Here is a 16,559-nt window from a genome sequence, read left to right on the forward strand (position 1 = left end):
AAACTACATGGAGGAACATTCATTTTTTGAGGCATTTATATCACTAAAGTTGGCTTTAACTTTTGGCACAGGATTAACACAACAGGTTCACATTGTTGTGTTTTTCCCTAGGACATCCAGGCTGAAATTGATGCTCACAATGATATCTTCAAGAGCATTGATGGAAATAGACAGAAGATGGTAAAAGCCTTGGGAAACTCTGAAGAGGCTGCACTGCTACAGCACCGGATAGATGACATGAACCAGCGCTGGAATGATCTGAAAGCAAAGTCTGCCAGCATTAGGTAAGATGTGATATGCACAACATATCAATAAGGGGCTGCCTGGTAAACTGCACTTTTAACCTGAAGATACAAAGCATTTAATGTGTAACATCAAAATGTAACCAGTTCATGTTGCCATGCAAGTAGATGAATTGAGCTCAGATTATTTGTTGGTCCTTGCTGATTGTAGGATGTCGAGCTTTTTACTGTATGTATTTGCTACTGTGTATAGAATGACCCTATTAATGTACAACCCTACCCTTGTTCATTGCATAGGCGAGAGCGAAAGGCAGTATCAGACTTGAATACTTCTCTGTTGAGAGGGTTACACTTAAACTAAGAAATCATGTCTTCATTTAAATATATGACTTCTCTCACCATGAAATGCATAACTCTGTAAATGTAGAAATCTTGATTTGGATATTTTATTTCATGTGCAGTAAAGAGAGGGGGTAGAATGACTGTAAGCATAGGCCCCCACAGCGTTTCTGATGTCACCCCCCTTCAAGATGTGATGGAGGAAAAATGCCACCAGATAGTTGTTGCCATTACAAAACTTGCTCATTAAAAAAGCTTATTTAATTACTGGTTTTGAAGAGTAATATTAATAGAAGTTTCAGATGTATAGGTTGCTCTTATTATCCAGGTCTCATGTTCAAGCTTATGAGAAGTTTATTCCTGTTGACTGTTAATGCAGTGGCATAGTAAGAACTTCTGCATCCAACATAGGAAGGCTAGCTAATCGTAAGCATGGATTTACAGGAATTAGTTTCTGAAGCAGGTCAGTTTGGGACCATAGAAGATGCAGGTGGTAGACAAACTGGAAGAAGGGACACCAAGACAAAAATACTAGTACCAGAAGACAGGAGCTTCTGGATGGCAGAGCATGAAGGAGCTATGAAATAGGTAAGAGGAACAGGTCCATGAAAAGCAGCAAACGCAAGCAGATAGGATAGTGCTGGGACCCACTTGTTTTGAAGCATTATGTTAAGCAACCACATGGAGATGAAAACCCCTTTAAATGAAAGCAACACATTAACCCACTAAGTAACTATGCTGCTTCATGACTAATTTTCCATCATGGCTTATCTTTGAAGGGCACAACCTTAAATATCTAAGGAAGAATTTGAGATTTGTTTCTTTGTTTGTTCCAGGTTCAAAGTGAAACCCTGTATTTCCTAGCCAATGAACAGTTCAGTAATTAAAACTTTTATTTGCTCTAGATCTAATTAAATAACAGATTAAATAGATACACAGAACACTGCGTACCCCATAGAAATCAATCCTATATAATCATACATGTTAATCTACCTAATTTGACTTTTTGAAAAAAAGGTTAAGTTTCAAAGCTTTTTACTCAGAGCTTAGTCAAAAAGGTAAAAAAACAGGGCCACTGAGAGAGGGGGACTGTGGGGACAAAACTTGCGGGGCCCAGAATCAGCTTGAGGGCCCTGAGTTGGGTTTCCCTAACAGCCTCCAAAGTGCAATTTAGCTTCCCTGGTTTGCCTCTGTTCTCCTCTGCCCTTTTGGTTGTTGCCGGTGCACCATGATTACACACACACAGTGAGAGACTTACGCTGCAAGTTGGCTTAGCTTCTCCTGCCAACCCGTGTCCTATACTTGTGTGGCCAACCAGCCTCACATGCTGGGCCGCAAATTGGGAAGGCAGCAAGTGCATCACAGGCTGTTTCTCCCTCCTATGATGATCAACAGCAGCCAGTCATTGGTCATCATTATCATCGCCCTTGCATCTGTCCTGCAAAAAGCCCAATGTTTGCTGTTCATTCCCTGTATGGACAGATTCCCCCCCCCCCCCAAGAACAGGATTTTCATCTGGTAAATTGGAGGAAATGGGGTGAGGGGGTTTCTTAATTTACCTCATGCCCTGGAGAAGAATATGATGGAGGGATAGGGCTGCAAAACCTAAAACTGTGATGCTGAAGAGGCAAAAAAGTTTCCAAGCAGTTATTTAAAATGAGCATCAAGACCAAAAAATACTGATCCCTGTCTCAAAAGCAGTGGGAATTTCAGATAGGGTTGCCATCTGGTTTGTTGCTGTGCCTTTAATAGAAGTCTGATCTACAAAAATCAGCAAGTGGAACTTTTGACAAAATTTATTTTTGAACTTTTGACAAATGCTTATTACTAGAGATGTGCATTGAAAAATGTCTGTTTCAGTCTGAAATCCTGGATTTCTGAATGAACTCCTTTCCATTATTGATTTGTTCTGGGTGGGCCAGTGATGGTTCAGATCTAATACATTTAGGGTTTTTCATTATCTTGAATTACAGCCCATTGCATGTCTGCAAGGCTGATATTGGCTGGGCACGCTTGCACACATACTATTCTTTTCAAGGGAGGTTAGGGAAACTAGACTCTGGGGCAGCTGTTTTTGTACATAACAGCATCAAAATTGTGCAGAACACAGTCCTCTCTCCAAATCATCAACCCACTGACTTTGAGCATGCATACAACAAAAGTGTTCAGTTTTTACGGAGCCCAAAGAATGCTTGGGGAAAGTCATAAAGGCACGTGTTGGGCAGCTATACACACAAACTGTTTTTTTTTCTCAAAGGGGTGGGTGGGGAAATGAGGCTGTATTCCCACATAACCAAAGACTGCTTTTTACCAACCATTAGTCCCCCCTCCTAGTCCAAAAACCTATGGATTCAAACAGTTTCCCCTCAAGTACAAAACACACAATAATGTACCTTGAAGAAGGTTAATGTCAGCTGGTGCACACAATGGTGGGAAACTGGCTGGCAAAGCAGCAGTGACAGGCCAGCGCCTAAGCAGGACAGCACTCCAGTGCCAACCATTGCAGCACAGTGAAATGTTTTTAAAATTCTGCTTTATGATAGTGCCAATAAATTACCTTTGTGTCCTGCTGCTGCCTGTTGATGCCATGTTTCCCTGCGCTTTGAAGTTTTGTTCCCTTGATGAGGAGTGAATCCTTCATTTTGACGCACAGTAAGAGCTACCTGCTAGAGTTAATGCAGGTGGATCTGACCAAGCTGTGTCCTCAGATCTGATCTGAACTCTGGAACCGAAAAACCCAGAAAGAGCATTGTAGAGCTCTTTCCAGGCTTCAAAATTAAGAGCAAAGTGTTCCCATAAAGGCATCACATATCTTGTCACAGTAGACCTGCTTTCACAGTGGAGAGAACTGCTGGAACTGGAACTGACAGTTATGTAGGCCAACACATTACTGTCTAGAGGGTCAACCTCCAGCTACTGTTTCTAAGCGCTGAACACAGCCACTCAGAACCCCTAGCAGCCCTCTGGGGGGTTGAAGTCCTCTGTTTTGTTGAGATTTTTCCAGCCTCCAGGTTTGTCCTGAGAGAACTTGCACACAAGTGGTCAGAGACTCCAGACATAGTCTTAAATATAAGTGTTGTTTATTAGTTCAGGAGAGTGTATGCAGGACAGGAACCACTCTGTAAGGCACAAGCAAAAGGCAATAAAATAACACTTCTTTACAACATTTCTAGCTAAATCTGTCTAGACATGAAGACTTGCTAACTTGCATTTTTCTGAAACTTCCAGGTTGCTCATACTCACAAAGTCCAACTGGTCATTGTAGGGCCTGACATGGAGCAAAGTCTCTCACATGCTGCTGGAATAAAGGTAGCAATAGAATGGTCAAACTAGGTGTCCTAGTGAAAGCGTGTGTCTGAGTGCAGTGAGGAGTCATCTTTTCTAGGACAGTCAGCCAATCAGGGCACACTTCAATATCAGCATTGCTAGGCCTGGGAAAGCAGGGAGGGCATCCAGAGCTGAGACGTCCTTCCTCCCAAGGACATCTTGGTCTGCAATAACGGGATACAGGTGCAAATAATTAAGGAGCCATTCATTCCATTCCCAGGGTGGCAAGCCAGCGCTGGGCCTGTAAGAACTTACAAGCCTGAACCCAAGTGCTCAGGCCAGGCAGATATATGTGGCTTTTCCTAGACATTTACTTTACTAAACCTTCTGATTTCTTCCCTCTAAAGGCGTGATGTAAGACACCTTGGCATTTCTGACTTTGATGTGTGGATCACATGTACAATATATTCTCAGTGAGAGGTTGCAGATGGCATTCAATGCTATCTTGCAGCAATCTCATGAGCATGCACACTGTTGAAACAAGAAGCTGAACTACAGGAGATGAATTACATGTGAAGAGCACGTGATTGCACTTACATGTGTTCCCCTCATTACATTCCTGTTCACCAACACACTTCAGCCACACGGCAGTCGATCCCATGTATGGACTGGCACAGGTTTCCTCCCTGTTCCTCCAAGATGAGGGATGGTATCCCATGATGCACCTTCTCTTTGCGCATGCTCAAATCTTCCTTGGCAGTACAGAGCAAATTCGACAAAATTTGCCCATTGTTCACAATGGGAAACACGATTTGGGGCTTTCTGGGGCCCTGGAGGGGCATTTTTGGACCAAATTGTACCAAAGTTGCTGGGGGCCTACTCCTAATTGTCCTATAATTACCTCCCACGTTTCATAAAGATTGGACTATGGAGGACCATTTTATGGACCCCAAAAGGAGGTGCCCCCGCTACCAACAATCTCCATTATTCCCTATCGGCAAAACTATGGGGGGTATCCAGGGAGATGGGGTGGCATTTTACAAAATAAATTACAAAATTTACAGGGCACATACTTCTGACTGCCCTCTTATGACTCCCTTCAGGTTTCATGAAGATTGTACTTCAGGGGGGCATTTTATGCCCCCCCAAAAGAAGGTGCCCCCAGCCACCTCCAATCTCAGTTATTCCCTATGGGGGGAAACTAGGGGAGCTATCTAGGGGGCTCGGATGGCATTTTGCAGGAAAATCCACCAAATATGCAGGGGTCCTAGTCCTAACAGTCCTCTAAAGACCCCATCCCCAAGTTTCAGGGAGATTGGACCCTGGGGGCGGGGCATGATCCATGTGTTTTCCAGTGGGAGTCATTTCCCCCCAGAATAGAAACTAATGGAGAGTGGCTGATCAGCCTGCTCAGGGGATGCTGGCTTGGGGTCTGTTGGGCTGTATAGTGTGGAGATTGTAATTGGGAGTGTGCCTGTGGCTGTGGCAGCTATAAGCTATGTGTATCTGTGGTTGGGGTCAGTTCTTTCCCACAACAGAAAAAAATGGGGTGGCTAGGGGTCATAAAATGGCCCCCTGAAGTTCAGTCTTCATGAAACCTGGGAGGTCTTTAGAGGACAGTCAGGGGTATGTCCACTGAAAATTTTGTAGATTTTGTTTGCAAAATGCAAAGCCCCTCCAAAATATCCATCACCCCTGACCAGGCTGATCAGCCACTCTCCATTAGTTTCTATTGTGGGGAAAATGACTCCTACTGCAGAAACATATGGATCATGCCCCCCCCCCCCGCTGCCCCAAGGTCCCATCTCCCTGAAACTTTGGGGGGGGGGGGTTGTTAGAGGACAGTTAGGACTAGGTCCCCTGCAAATTTGGTGGATTTTGCTTGGAAAATGCCATCCTAGCTCCCTAGATTGCTCCCCTAGATTGCTCCTGTACATACCTCTGCTAGTTTTCTCCATAAGGAATAATGGAGATTTGAGGTGGCTGGGGGCACAATCTTCATAAAACTTGAGGTTGTTAGAGGATAGTTAGGAATGGGTCTCTAGGGTGCAATTCAGTCCCAAAATGCCCCCCAGGCCCCCAGAAAGCCCCAAATTGTGCTTCCTGTTGGAAACAATGGTTGAATGCAGGAGGAGAAGGTGCATCATGGGATACCATCCCTGGTCTCAACCCAAGTGGACCAAAATTGATGCTCTGCATTGTTGACTCACTGATTGTGCCCATGGACACTCACAAATGCAGCTACACGAATTTATAGGACATGTGCATGGACTGAAGCTACAGGACACATGTTCAGCTTGGGGAAACGTCACATGGGCACATTGGAGCACCCGTACTTATAACCACTTGCACAAGCTTGCATACGTCATTTCATGTAGTTTGGCTCAAAAGTGTGCACATCTTGTGCCTGGGTCCAAAAAGGCAGTTATCTTCCTCTGAAGCATTTGGATCAAAGGAATGACCAGACCCAGTGTTGTCATGTTAGACAAGATCATGATGGTGATGTCCTTAAAGGGTTGGGAGACAGTTTTTATTTGTTTGTTTGTTTGTTTGTTTGTTCGTTTATTCATTCATTCAACTCTTGGTAGAACTAACCCCCCCCACACTATCCAAGAATCACATTGTAAGTTCAGCTCTCTTCTCCACCAAACACTCAAGCATGGCATGGATGGAGTTTCAACAAGTGCTTATGTCACTTACCAGGTGATATTCTGGCACACCTGCCAGAAACTGCTTCTGGCGCAGCTGTGCAAGACATGACCCATAATGCACCAGCATCTCATGATGAGACACTGAAACTCACAAGTCACAGCATCCAGTCTGGGTTCCCCAGGAATCAGACCCAGACTCATCACATTCCTTGCTGTGATATGAACAAGATGGGCCATGCAGTAAATGCACTTGAGGCCCACTTGCATTGCTGCTGCCAGGATGTTTTTGCTACCATCAGTCACCATGTATCCTGTGGTGATGTCCCTGCCTATCCAACCTCACTAATTGCCTCTCAGTGTTTGCAGAGATGTTGGCTGCCATGGGCACCTTCTTGGGAACCTCAGCATGGAACAAAGCCTGACAGTAGCAGCTCAATGATCCCCCCCATCTGACCCTTCCTGATGCTGGTTGTCCCACACCCATCCAGAATGTTGTTGGGTTACCAGTGCGCAGTCAGCGACAGGTAAGCATACTGCAACTGAGCGCAGGTCCAGATGTCCAATGTGAAGTGCACACTTCTTCCAGCAGCAGAGGACAAATGTGCCTTCACATAGTCCTTGGCAGCCCTGTAAATGGAGGGCACCATGGTCCTGCTCAGTGTGGTGCAAGCAAGGGGAGCAGCCTGTGAAAGCAGAAAAGGAAGCTGACATTCTTGACTGTATATAAAGGATGTCCATCTGCAGCAACCATCTCAGTGATGAGATGAGTGACCCTCTTCCCTGCACTCTAGATTCTCTCTCTTGGCACGTTAGTGCCGCCTCACCAAACATCTCCATCTGAGATGCTTGGTGTTCCTTCCATACAGGAGACCTGTGGGAGAGATCACCAAAGATGGTCACAGGATGACCTCCTTCCTGGCTTGTTGGTGGCTGTGAGGCACCAATGTCTCTCTCCTCCCAAAGAAGCACTGCTTGGTGGTGCTTCTTCAAGTGTTTCATGAGTCTGGTAGTTGAGAGATTATTCAGATCTTTCCCTTGATTGTTCTGGGCCCTACATAGCTGGCACTGTTCATAGCGGGGGTCCTCCATTCTCCCAGACTGTTGAGGTTTAGGGAAACCTACTCTGCCCTGCAGCTACAGGTAGCACAGGAACTGTCTCCTGTGAATCACTGGGGGCAGACACGCTGTGTCTAGGAAGGGTAGAAAGAGAAGGCCGAGGGTGAGGAGTTATCATGGCAGCACCTTGGGGTGCACTTCCTCTATCTTTTCTTCTTCTGCCACCTCCAGCCTCTCCCCTTGCCTGTCCCTGAAATGCCTGCTACTGGCCACAAAGGAAACTAGGGAAGGCTTACCAGTGGCGATCCTCTCCTCTAGTTTCCTAGGGTCAACTTGAGGATTGAAAGACTCATGTTCCTCAAGTCCACCCTAAAGGACACCTCATGCTGCTCATCCTCACACTGCTGAGTCACAACAGCTGGAGGAGGGGGAGCCAGTGCCAACTTCTGCCTGAGGCATCTCTGGGGGTGATGCTCCTGAAACAGCCTCAGCAAAGAGAACTTTATGAGGCTTCTTGCTGTCACCAGCCAGGATAGGGTTCTTCTCTCACTACAAATGTTAATTTTATGCTTTTCCTTCCCTGCTTTGATCAAGCTAATTACATTTCACATTGTACCTCCTATCTTCCTTCTTTGCAGCACCCACCTTCTAATTAGGATAAAAAGACTCAGATCTCCATTCCTACTTGTATGTGAACAAGGCAGCTTGACTTTCACATGCTTATACTCTGGAAACTCTTGTTGGTCTTTAAGGTGCTACTGGCTTTGAACTTTGCAGATTTACACAAGAATCTAAAAGCAGACACTCAGGCCTACTGGGTCAAAACATTCTAAACAGTCGTTTAAAGTTAAAAGCTGTCACAGGGTAATGGGACTGGGAAACTCACAGGAGGCAGTAATGTGGAACATTCAAAGAATCAGAAGTTTAGGATGAGTAGCAGATGTGTACTGGTTATCTGTCTCAGAGCCAAATTCCTCTAAGGCTCAATCACTTTCATATAGACTTGCCTGAGCACTACAGTTAAGCTTCACTTGACCTTTGATGGGTGCCCTGTGGCCCCTCCTCCATCTTCAGTGTTGAGGTAACTGGCCAGAAGGGCTTGGTCCTTCTCAGTGTTTCCTCCTTGCTGTTAGAATGCTCTTCCCCTTTCTCTGCACCTGGTGTCTGGATTTGGGTGTGTGTGTGTCTGGTGTTAAGCAAACACTTTTCCATTTCAAAGAATTTTTACTAATCTGTAGTCCTGCTTGCTTGATTGGTATCTGCTGCATTATGATTTTATGGTTAACCTGGTTTTATTTGCCATTTTGTTTTGTCATTTTATAGCATTATGAGTGCTGATTCTTATTTTAGAGTTGGTGTTATATTTTATATTTGAAGAATTAGTGGAGGCTCTTTGTGGAAACTATTAATGAAAAGATGATATATAAATAGTTTAAATAAGCAGTAATTATAATGAGAGTGATGCAAATAGGTTTTGGGAACAATAGTTAAGGGTAAAGTTATAGGAAATGTCTACCTGAAAAAATTATGTAATTGACATCCAATCTTAACTGTGATTGTAGCAAACATTCTCACTGGGAGTACCTGTTTTGCTGTCTTCAGAGGAGTATTCAAAACAGAATGCTATTCTCTGTCTAGGTTCAAAGCCCTGGCAATCATAATGCAAATTAAAAGTACAGTAAAACAATTATTTCCTTAAAGCCAAAATTATTGGATTTCTATACCCACATTGGGCAAACTCTTTTTTGAGAAAGAGCTTGGGAGGTTGGCACATGTAAGTTGTTGAACTGAGTACTGTTAATGTCTAACTTCCATAAGCCTCCCTCACAAATCAACAAGAAACAGATGAAGAGCCATTTATATGTTAATGCTTTAATCAGCAGCTGCAAAGTTCCAGCAGTAACAATTGAGCAGCTTAGTCTTTCTTTGGGATTAATGATCATTTGGGAAAAATTAATGGCTCAAGCTGCCCTCAAGTCATTTACTTCAGCCAGTCGTTTTTTACTTCAGCCAGTCGTTAATTCCCACATGGGAGTCTGTGGGTGAGGTATTGATTATTATTATGAAGGGTGTGTAAAAACCCTGTTTAAAATAGCTTTATAGTTTGTTGAATATGTTTATAGCCATGGAACGTGATGTGCAGATGACATTTTCAGCTGCTATGTTGTAGCTGAAATCCAGAGATGACAGCCACTGAGCTGCTTCAACCGTGATAGAGAGTTAAATGCAATTACTGAATTATCAACAGTAACAGACAAATAAATAATCCTTTGAAAAATAAAAAAGACCTCTTGAATGTCAGACTTGGTCTATAACTAAGGCTAAGGGTTGTTTTGCTATTACTTTTTGCAGTATAGCTGTTCTGCTTCTGTTCCTTTTATAGTCTGTAATATGTGGGCTGATATGAGGGGAAATATTTGATGCTTCCTCAATTATATAGCAAAAGGCTGGACTAAGTGGGGGAGGGGGTCTGACTTCAACTCTTTCTAAGAGTGTGATTATTTTAAGGGTAGGTTTGGGGAAAAGTTACTTTAGTTGTTTCTTTTATCTATTTATTACTTATTTTTCTTACCCTTCACCCTCAATACCTATAGGTGGCATACCTTGTTATTGTCTCATTTTACTATCACATTAATTCTGAAAGGTGTGGATTAAGCAGGTAGAGAAGATAGTTCCAGACTCACTCAGCAAGCTTTCAGAGCTGTAAAATCAGGTCTCCCTAGTGAAATCTGACACTCTTTCCGCTATGCTACATTTACTCTTTTCTTCTTCTGAATGGTAGCCATATTTCCCTCTGTCTCACCCCTCATTTACATCTCTCACTTTGTGCCATACCTGAAATAGAAGATCCAGGAAAACCACAAATATTAGATCTAACATACAGCTCTTGTGTGTATTTTGTGCCTTATAGGTTGTCATTCCTATAGAGCTGCTGTAGCATAGTGGTTAAGTAAATCAGCACTCTGCTAGTTTGACTTACCACTACTGCCATGAACTCTGCAAGTGGACTTGGGTAAGCCATTCCTTTCAACACCAACTCCCCAGGTGTATTGTGCAGATGATAATAACACTGTTCACTGCTCTGAGAGTGGCACTAATATGTCCAGAAGGGTGGTATATAAGCACACTGTTGTTATTTGAGGAAATAAAAATTTCTGGTCTTGCATCCTTTTTCATCAGCCCTGACTTGAAAAGCAGCACTGAGCAGTTATTTTACCTTCTTTGGCAAGCTAGCAGATGCCTCATGTTGCCACTTAAACCCTTAACACAGGCTGAAGTGGACTCAAATGGTATACGAGGCTGTCTTTTTGCATGGGGTGAAGCAGTTTTTCAGTTGCTTAAAGTGGTACAGATTTGAGAGACAGAACTATCTACAGATAAGTGCTGCTGGATAGGCTCCAGGAGATTACTGATAAATACATTTCCAGGGATCAGTAGTACTTTGCCAGCAAGAGACATTCAACCAGCAGTTCTTATGCTGGAAAAACCTGCGGCCACAAAAATTGTTCTTTTAGGCTCAGGAAGTCAGTATGTCTCTTCATTCTCATTTTGGATTCTCTGCTATTTACATATTCATGCAGAACTATTTTGGGGCTCTTTTTGGTGAATATTATGGAACTGTAGATACTCATACTTTTTGAATCCTTCCAAAATACATTAGTTTTACAGTTTCCACTTGTGGCCAGTTGTGACTGACAAAACATGGATCTGAAGAGTAATTTGAATATACTATTGTTGAGGCTGGGAAGACAGTGGTTGCTATGGTATCTAGACTGCATTCAGAATCAATTAACCAAAATAAAACAGGTGAATCTCTTCCAAGACTATGTACAAGTACAAAGTTTATTAATGTAGCCCTAGGCCATAACATCCAAACAGCCATACAAAATTAATACATAACCTCACAGAAGACACAATAAATATATGTACATATCTTAAACATTACATAAAAATAAGCCTTGAATGATGTATAAAATAGTTATTATAATTTAGCTAAAATTCTATTGGGAACAACCAAGGCTAATTTCTTCCTTAAATTAATTGATAAAAGGATAAAACTAGCCACCTTGAAGGTAACCTCTGGAATGGTGTCAGCCAATAGAAAATATATACAATCTTCCTGTGTACCAGAAAAGTTAGTAAGAAATGGGTAAAAAAATTTCTTATGAATAGACTTGTGATGAGGGCAATGTAAGATATAGTGAACAATACCATCTACCTGTTTTGAATTGCAAGAGCAAATGAACTATTCCAGGGGTAGATTTGAGAATCTGCCCTGGAGATAAGCAGATGGCATGGTTTGAAAACGGGCTTGTGTAAATGCCTGTCTCATGGAGGCATTAGAGAGATCAGCCAGATAGCAGGAGAAAATTTTATTTTTCTTAAACCATGAGTACCAAGGCAAAAATTTAGATTGCCCAGCAAGGCTGATATCTCGAAGGGCATCCTGGGCAACAATCCACTCATGCATGTCCCCCAAATTCCAGCACTTAACAACGTCCAGCGAGGGCAGAGAATACAACTGGGAAATAGTGCAGAATAATTTAGGCCACAGGTTCACGTCCTTATAGTACTAGAAACAATAGCTTACCAGGTGATCATCTGAAATATAGACAAGCTTCTTAATAGTATTTCAGTAACCTCAAATGCACTGTGGATGTGATAGAGGGTAAACCAACCTCAAGTCTTCGGTAAGTCACAGGGGTTCCCTGGGGGAGGCCAAGGATTTTCCTTAAAAAGGAATTTTGAATGGTTTCTAACTGAGGTAATATTTTTGCATTCCACCCCCATATTTCCACCCCATAAAGGAGCTTAGCAGTAACCTTACCCTGGAAAACTTTCAAAGTTGATGGAATTAACTGCCTGCCCTTCGAAAAAGAGAATTTAATAATAGCTCCCACAGAGTGTTGCGCAGATAATAATGTGTGATTGAAGTGTGCCTGCCATAACTGAGGCACATGAAAAGTTATACCCAGATATTTGAAAAAAAGCACATTGTTCTATTGCTTATTGACTGACCAAGTAAGTTTAGGGACTTTGTTGCCAAAACTACTATTTTGGTTTTGTTGTAGTTAATTCTTAATTCCTCTCCTTCATAATAATCTGCCAGTCTCTTTAACTTCCTTCCAAGTTCAGTCTGAGTGAATGACATGATCGCCATGCTGTCAACATATGATAGTACGGTAATTTTTCTTCCGGCCAATGAGGGCGGGGGGATGTCTGGGAACTCCTAGCCAAAACAATGTCATTTATATAGAAGTTAAACAGGAAAGGGGCCAAATAGGCAACCTTGTTTAACACCCTTTCTCAAGGGAATAGGATCCGTAAGTGCACCTTGAGCATCTACTCTTATCCTCACAGAAATATTGGAATGCAGGTCTCTCAAAATTCTAAAAAGTCTCCAATCTATATCTGTGTTAGCCAGTTTGGACCAGAGTCTAGAGCTCACAATGGAATCAGAAGCAGGGCTGATATCCACAAAAGCAACATAGAAATATCTTTTACTATTATTAAAATATTTATGAATCAGGTCTTTCAGGATTAAGCAATGATCGATGGTACTGTGGCCTCTTTGAAAGCCAGGATGAAACAATTTAGTTGCATCTGCCCACTCTTCCAATTTACACAATAGGTGATGGGTATAGAGCTTAAGTGAAGTGTCCAATAAACTGATAGGATGATAATTTGTTGGGTCTTGCCTATTACTATTTTTATATATAGGGATTATAATGCTTTGTTTAAAATTTACTGGGATGGAACAAGTTAAATTATTTTCAGAAAAAAGTCTGGCTAGAATTGAGCTCCACCACTGTGAGTTTTGCTTGAACACCTCTGGAGGGACCATATCTTCCCCAGGGGCTTTACCTGATGATAGTGATTCCATCATCTGTCTACATTCTGAGCATGTAACGGGGGCCCATAAGGGAAGGGCTATGGGTTCTGGGACATGATATTCAGCAATCAGCTCATCCTGGGTACTGTTATAAAGAATGTAGAAATGGCAGAACCACTGATCAGACAGGATGGGCATGTCAGTGTTAAAATTGTAACTTTACATCTCTAGGGAAATTAATTTCCCAAACTTCTGATCATTTTTCTGTAAAATGGAAAGGCTGTTTTTCCCATTGGGATTTATTATAGGTAAGTTTTTTTCTCCTTCAAGAATTGCTTATAATAGGAACGAAATTGAGCCAGGGACTTGAGTGTGGAATCAGTTCTTAATATTCTAGCTCTATTTTGCAATGTGCATAATAGATGCCTCATGACTCTGCAGTCTTAAATCAAACCAGGACTTCCTGGAGAAGCCTGAGCTAACTTATCTGTCAGTGGACAGAAGAGGAGTTAGCAAGGAGGTAACCTGGGCATAGATGTCAAAAATATCTTGGCCAGGAGAATTCAAAGAAATTTTAGAGCCAATAGTTGTTGAGAGTTAAGAATACTTTTAATTTTCCCATCTAAGGTGACACTCCAAGCTAAGTGTTGTTTACATTGCTTTAAGCCTACATTAAGGGAAGGAAGTGAAAGTAGAAGATTCATCAGGGCAGTGAGGAACAAAACCCGGGGTAGCTGGTCACTTTCAGATCTACTGTGAATATCATAATACTGAATTCTTGATAATAATGAGGAAGAGAGTAAAGTATGGTCAATAGAGCTGGCACCAAAGGAACATAGAAAGGGAAAGGGCCCATTAGAGATGTCAAATTTTGAGCTGTGAAGGCTATACAACCCAAATCTAAGGGCCAAGTTTAAAAATAGGACACCACTTTTATTCATGGTTGTATCCTGTGAGGACCACGGGAGAAACCAGTGGTCCTCTAAATGAATTTGTTCCTTCTTACAATAACTATTGATACCATGGCCAGCCCTAGCATTAAAATCTCCTGTAAGGAGGATGTCAGCATTTGGATAGCATTCTTCAGCTTTCTCCATAACACTCTGTACAGAATTTCAAGTATGGATCCAAAACTTGGGGTGTTTACATGAAGGCATATATGCATTAATACAAAGTAAGTGGCCTAAATATATGCTAGAGATTAGGATGACCTGAAAATAATTACAATCTGACCAGGGTAAAGGCTGAAAGTCTGCCCTTAGGGCTTTAGAAATGAAAGTCACTAAACCGCCACTGGCCCTCCCATATGGGCTGGATTTAATAGCTGGGGTTATGATGGAATGAAAGCCTTGGAGGACAGGCGGGGAGGATTCCAAACACCAAGTCTCCTGGAGAAAGATGACATCAGAATACCTTAGGTAATGTTCAAAACTATTATCCACCAGCTTAGAGTACCAGCCCACTATGTTCCACGACATCACTCTGAGGTTCTCAGGGGCAACCAGTAGTCAGAATTTAGAAGAAGAGCAGGTAGGTACAGGCATGTCATTTGTGTACTCTTTATTCTCTGTAGTTGTAAACCAAGAGGGAAGAGGAGGCATCTGACAAGGATGGAAGTTTGAACAGACAGGCCCCTCTAGTAGAAATGGTGATGTATTTCTCTCTGAGGTGCTAGATGGGTATGCAGTTATCGTATTTAGTTCAGGAGTAGTTGCTGACACATTCACATTAGTAGCACCACTCTTCTTTACTAAGTTAACAGAGGGTTCCAGAGTGGCTAACTTCCAGAGGTATAGAATACAGAGATGTAGCATCCACACTGTGGGAGGGATCCAGCCTAGGTTTAAAGGGGCTAGACTCAGGTCTAAACCCTTGGCTACTTCTCATCACATCACATCTAATGGCTTTCAGGTAATTTATCAAGGTCACGAGCCAACTGATCAAATTGTCCTGGTCGCATGCTGGAAGTAGAGCAAATGAGGACAGTACATTAGATTTCACCTCCTCTTCAGGGCAGTTAGAACAGATATTTTCCAAGTCAAATATGGTACCAGGAGCCCTTGACATTAAGTTGTCTTGTTTAGAACAGGAGTCAGTAGAATGTGGTAATTTCAGACCCAGTGCTTTCATTGGTGGAGGTAGATTGGGAGGAATTTGTTGATCTAAAATGGGAGGAGAATTTAGGAATGTGGTTGATGGCAGCTGAGCAAAGGGTTTTGAGTTTGTAGCTTCCTCTTCAGGGGCTACAATTGCACAGGAGTTGGATGGTAACCTCAGGATTTCCGAGTATCTGAAATGTCTTTGAAGCTTGATTCCCAACTCGGCTAATCTAGAAGCCTGTGCAAACAAATAGGCAGGAATTCTTTTGGTGTGGAAATATAAAAGAAAACACTCAAAGCGTAAGGGGCTATCTAGTCTCTTCACCACCAAGACTATGTATAAATTGTTAATATATCTTGCTTGCCTGCTTGAAGAATGTGCAAGCTACCGTGTTGCTATAGGTGTACTTTAGACACATGTCCATATGAACAAACCCACTGTCCAGTCTGATCCCAACTTCACACTAAGGTAGCCTGAACATAAGTAAGAAAACTTGTTCTGCTGCCTCTCACTCCAAACAGCTGCTGACTTTGCATCTATACTTGGCAATTCTTGGAAGAAATACAGAAATGTTGGTTGCGAAATTAGAGAATGTTTATTGGGGGAAATAAGTAGTCATGATGGTATCAAGCATACAGTAATAATACTCAACATTAGATCATAATTCAAGCACCCACACATTGTATGTGTATATCATTTAAGAAGAGGGTAAGGGCAAGAAAGTAGAGCAAGAAGGGAGCAAGGACAACCTATCTGGGCAGTTCCAAACTAAGGCTAATAGAAAATTAAATTATATATGGAGAAGGGTAGCAGGTAAGTGTGTGGATGCATGTCACACTTGAGAGTACACAGTGAAGTGGGGCATGAGCGTAAGTGGAACACACAAAACACCTTTGTGTCAGGGTCCAGAGCAGCAGCAACCCCCAATAGTAGTTAAATTACAGAGGGAAAGAGGAGCAGAGATATATATTACTAAACTTTTCCTTTCACAATACAATGGCAGCCTTGGGCTTATAATAGCTTGGAACCAGACTCTATCCTAAGGTATAAGGTAGAATGTTGAAAGAGAAG

The 16,559-nt window shown here is 42.3% G+C and overlaps 1 protein-coding gene across 4 annotated transcripts in view; it reads left to right on the top strand.

The window, feature by feature from the left end:
• The window catches only part of UTRN (utrophin), a 584,696-nt gene that overhangs the window by 332,883 nt on the left and 235,254 nt on the right, over positions 1-16,559 (top strand). For all 4 annotated transcript variants that reach the window (XR_008598285.1, XM_054999201.1, XM_054999369.1 and 1 more), the window contains exon 53: positions 112-284. Coding sequence is in view for 3 of the 4 variants with exons in the window: in XM_054999201.1 (XP_054855176.1) it covers positions 112-284 (173 nt within the window). In the remaining variant the exon portion in view is untranslated. The remainder of the gene's footprint in view (positions 1-111; positions 285-16,559) is intronic.

The sequence above is a fragment of the Eublepharis macularius genome, chromosome 1, assembly GCF_028583425.1.
Source record: "Eublepharis macularius isolate TG4126 chromosome 1, MPM_Emac_v1.0, whole genome shotgun sequence".
Lineage (NCBI taxonomy): Eukaryota > Metazoa > Chordata > Lepidosauria > Squamata > Eublepharidae > Eublepharis > Eublepharis macularius.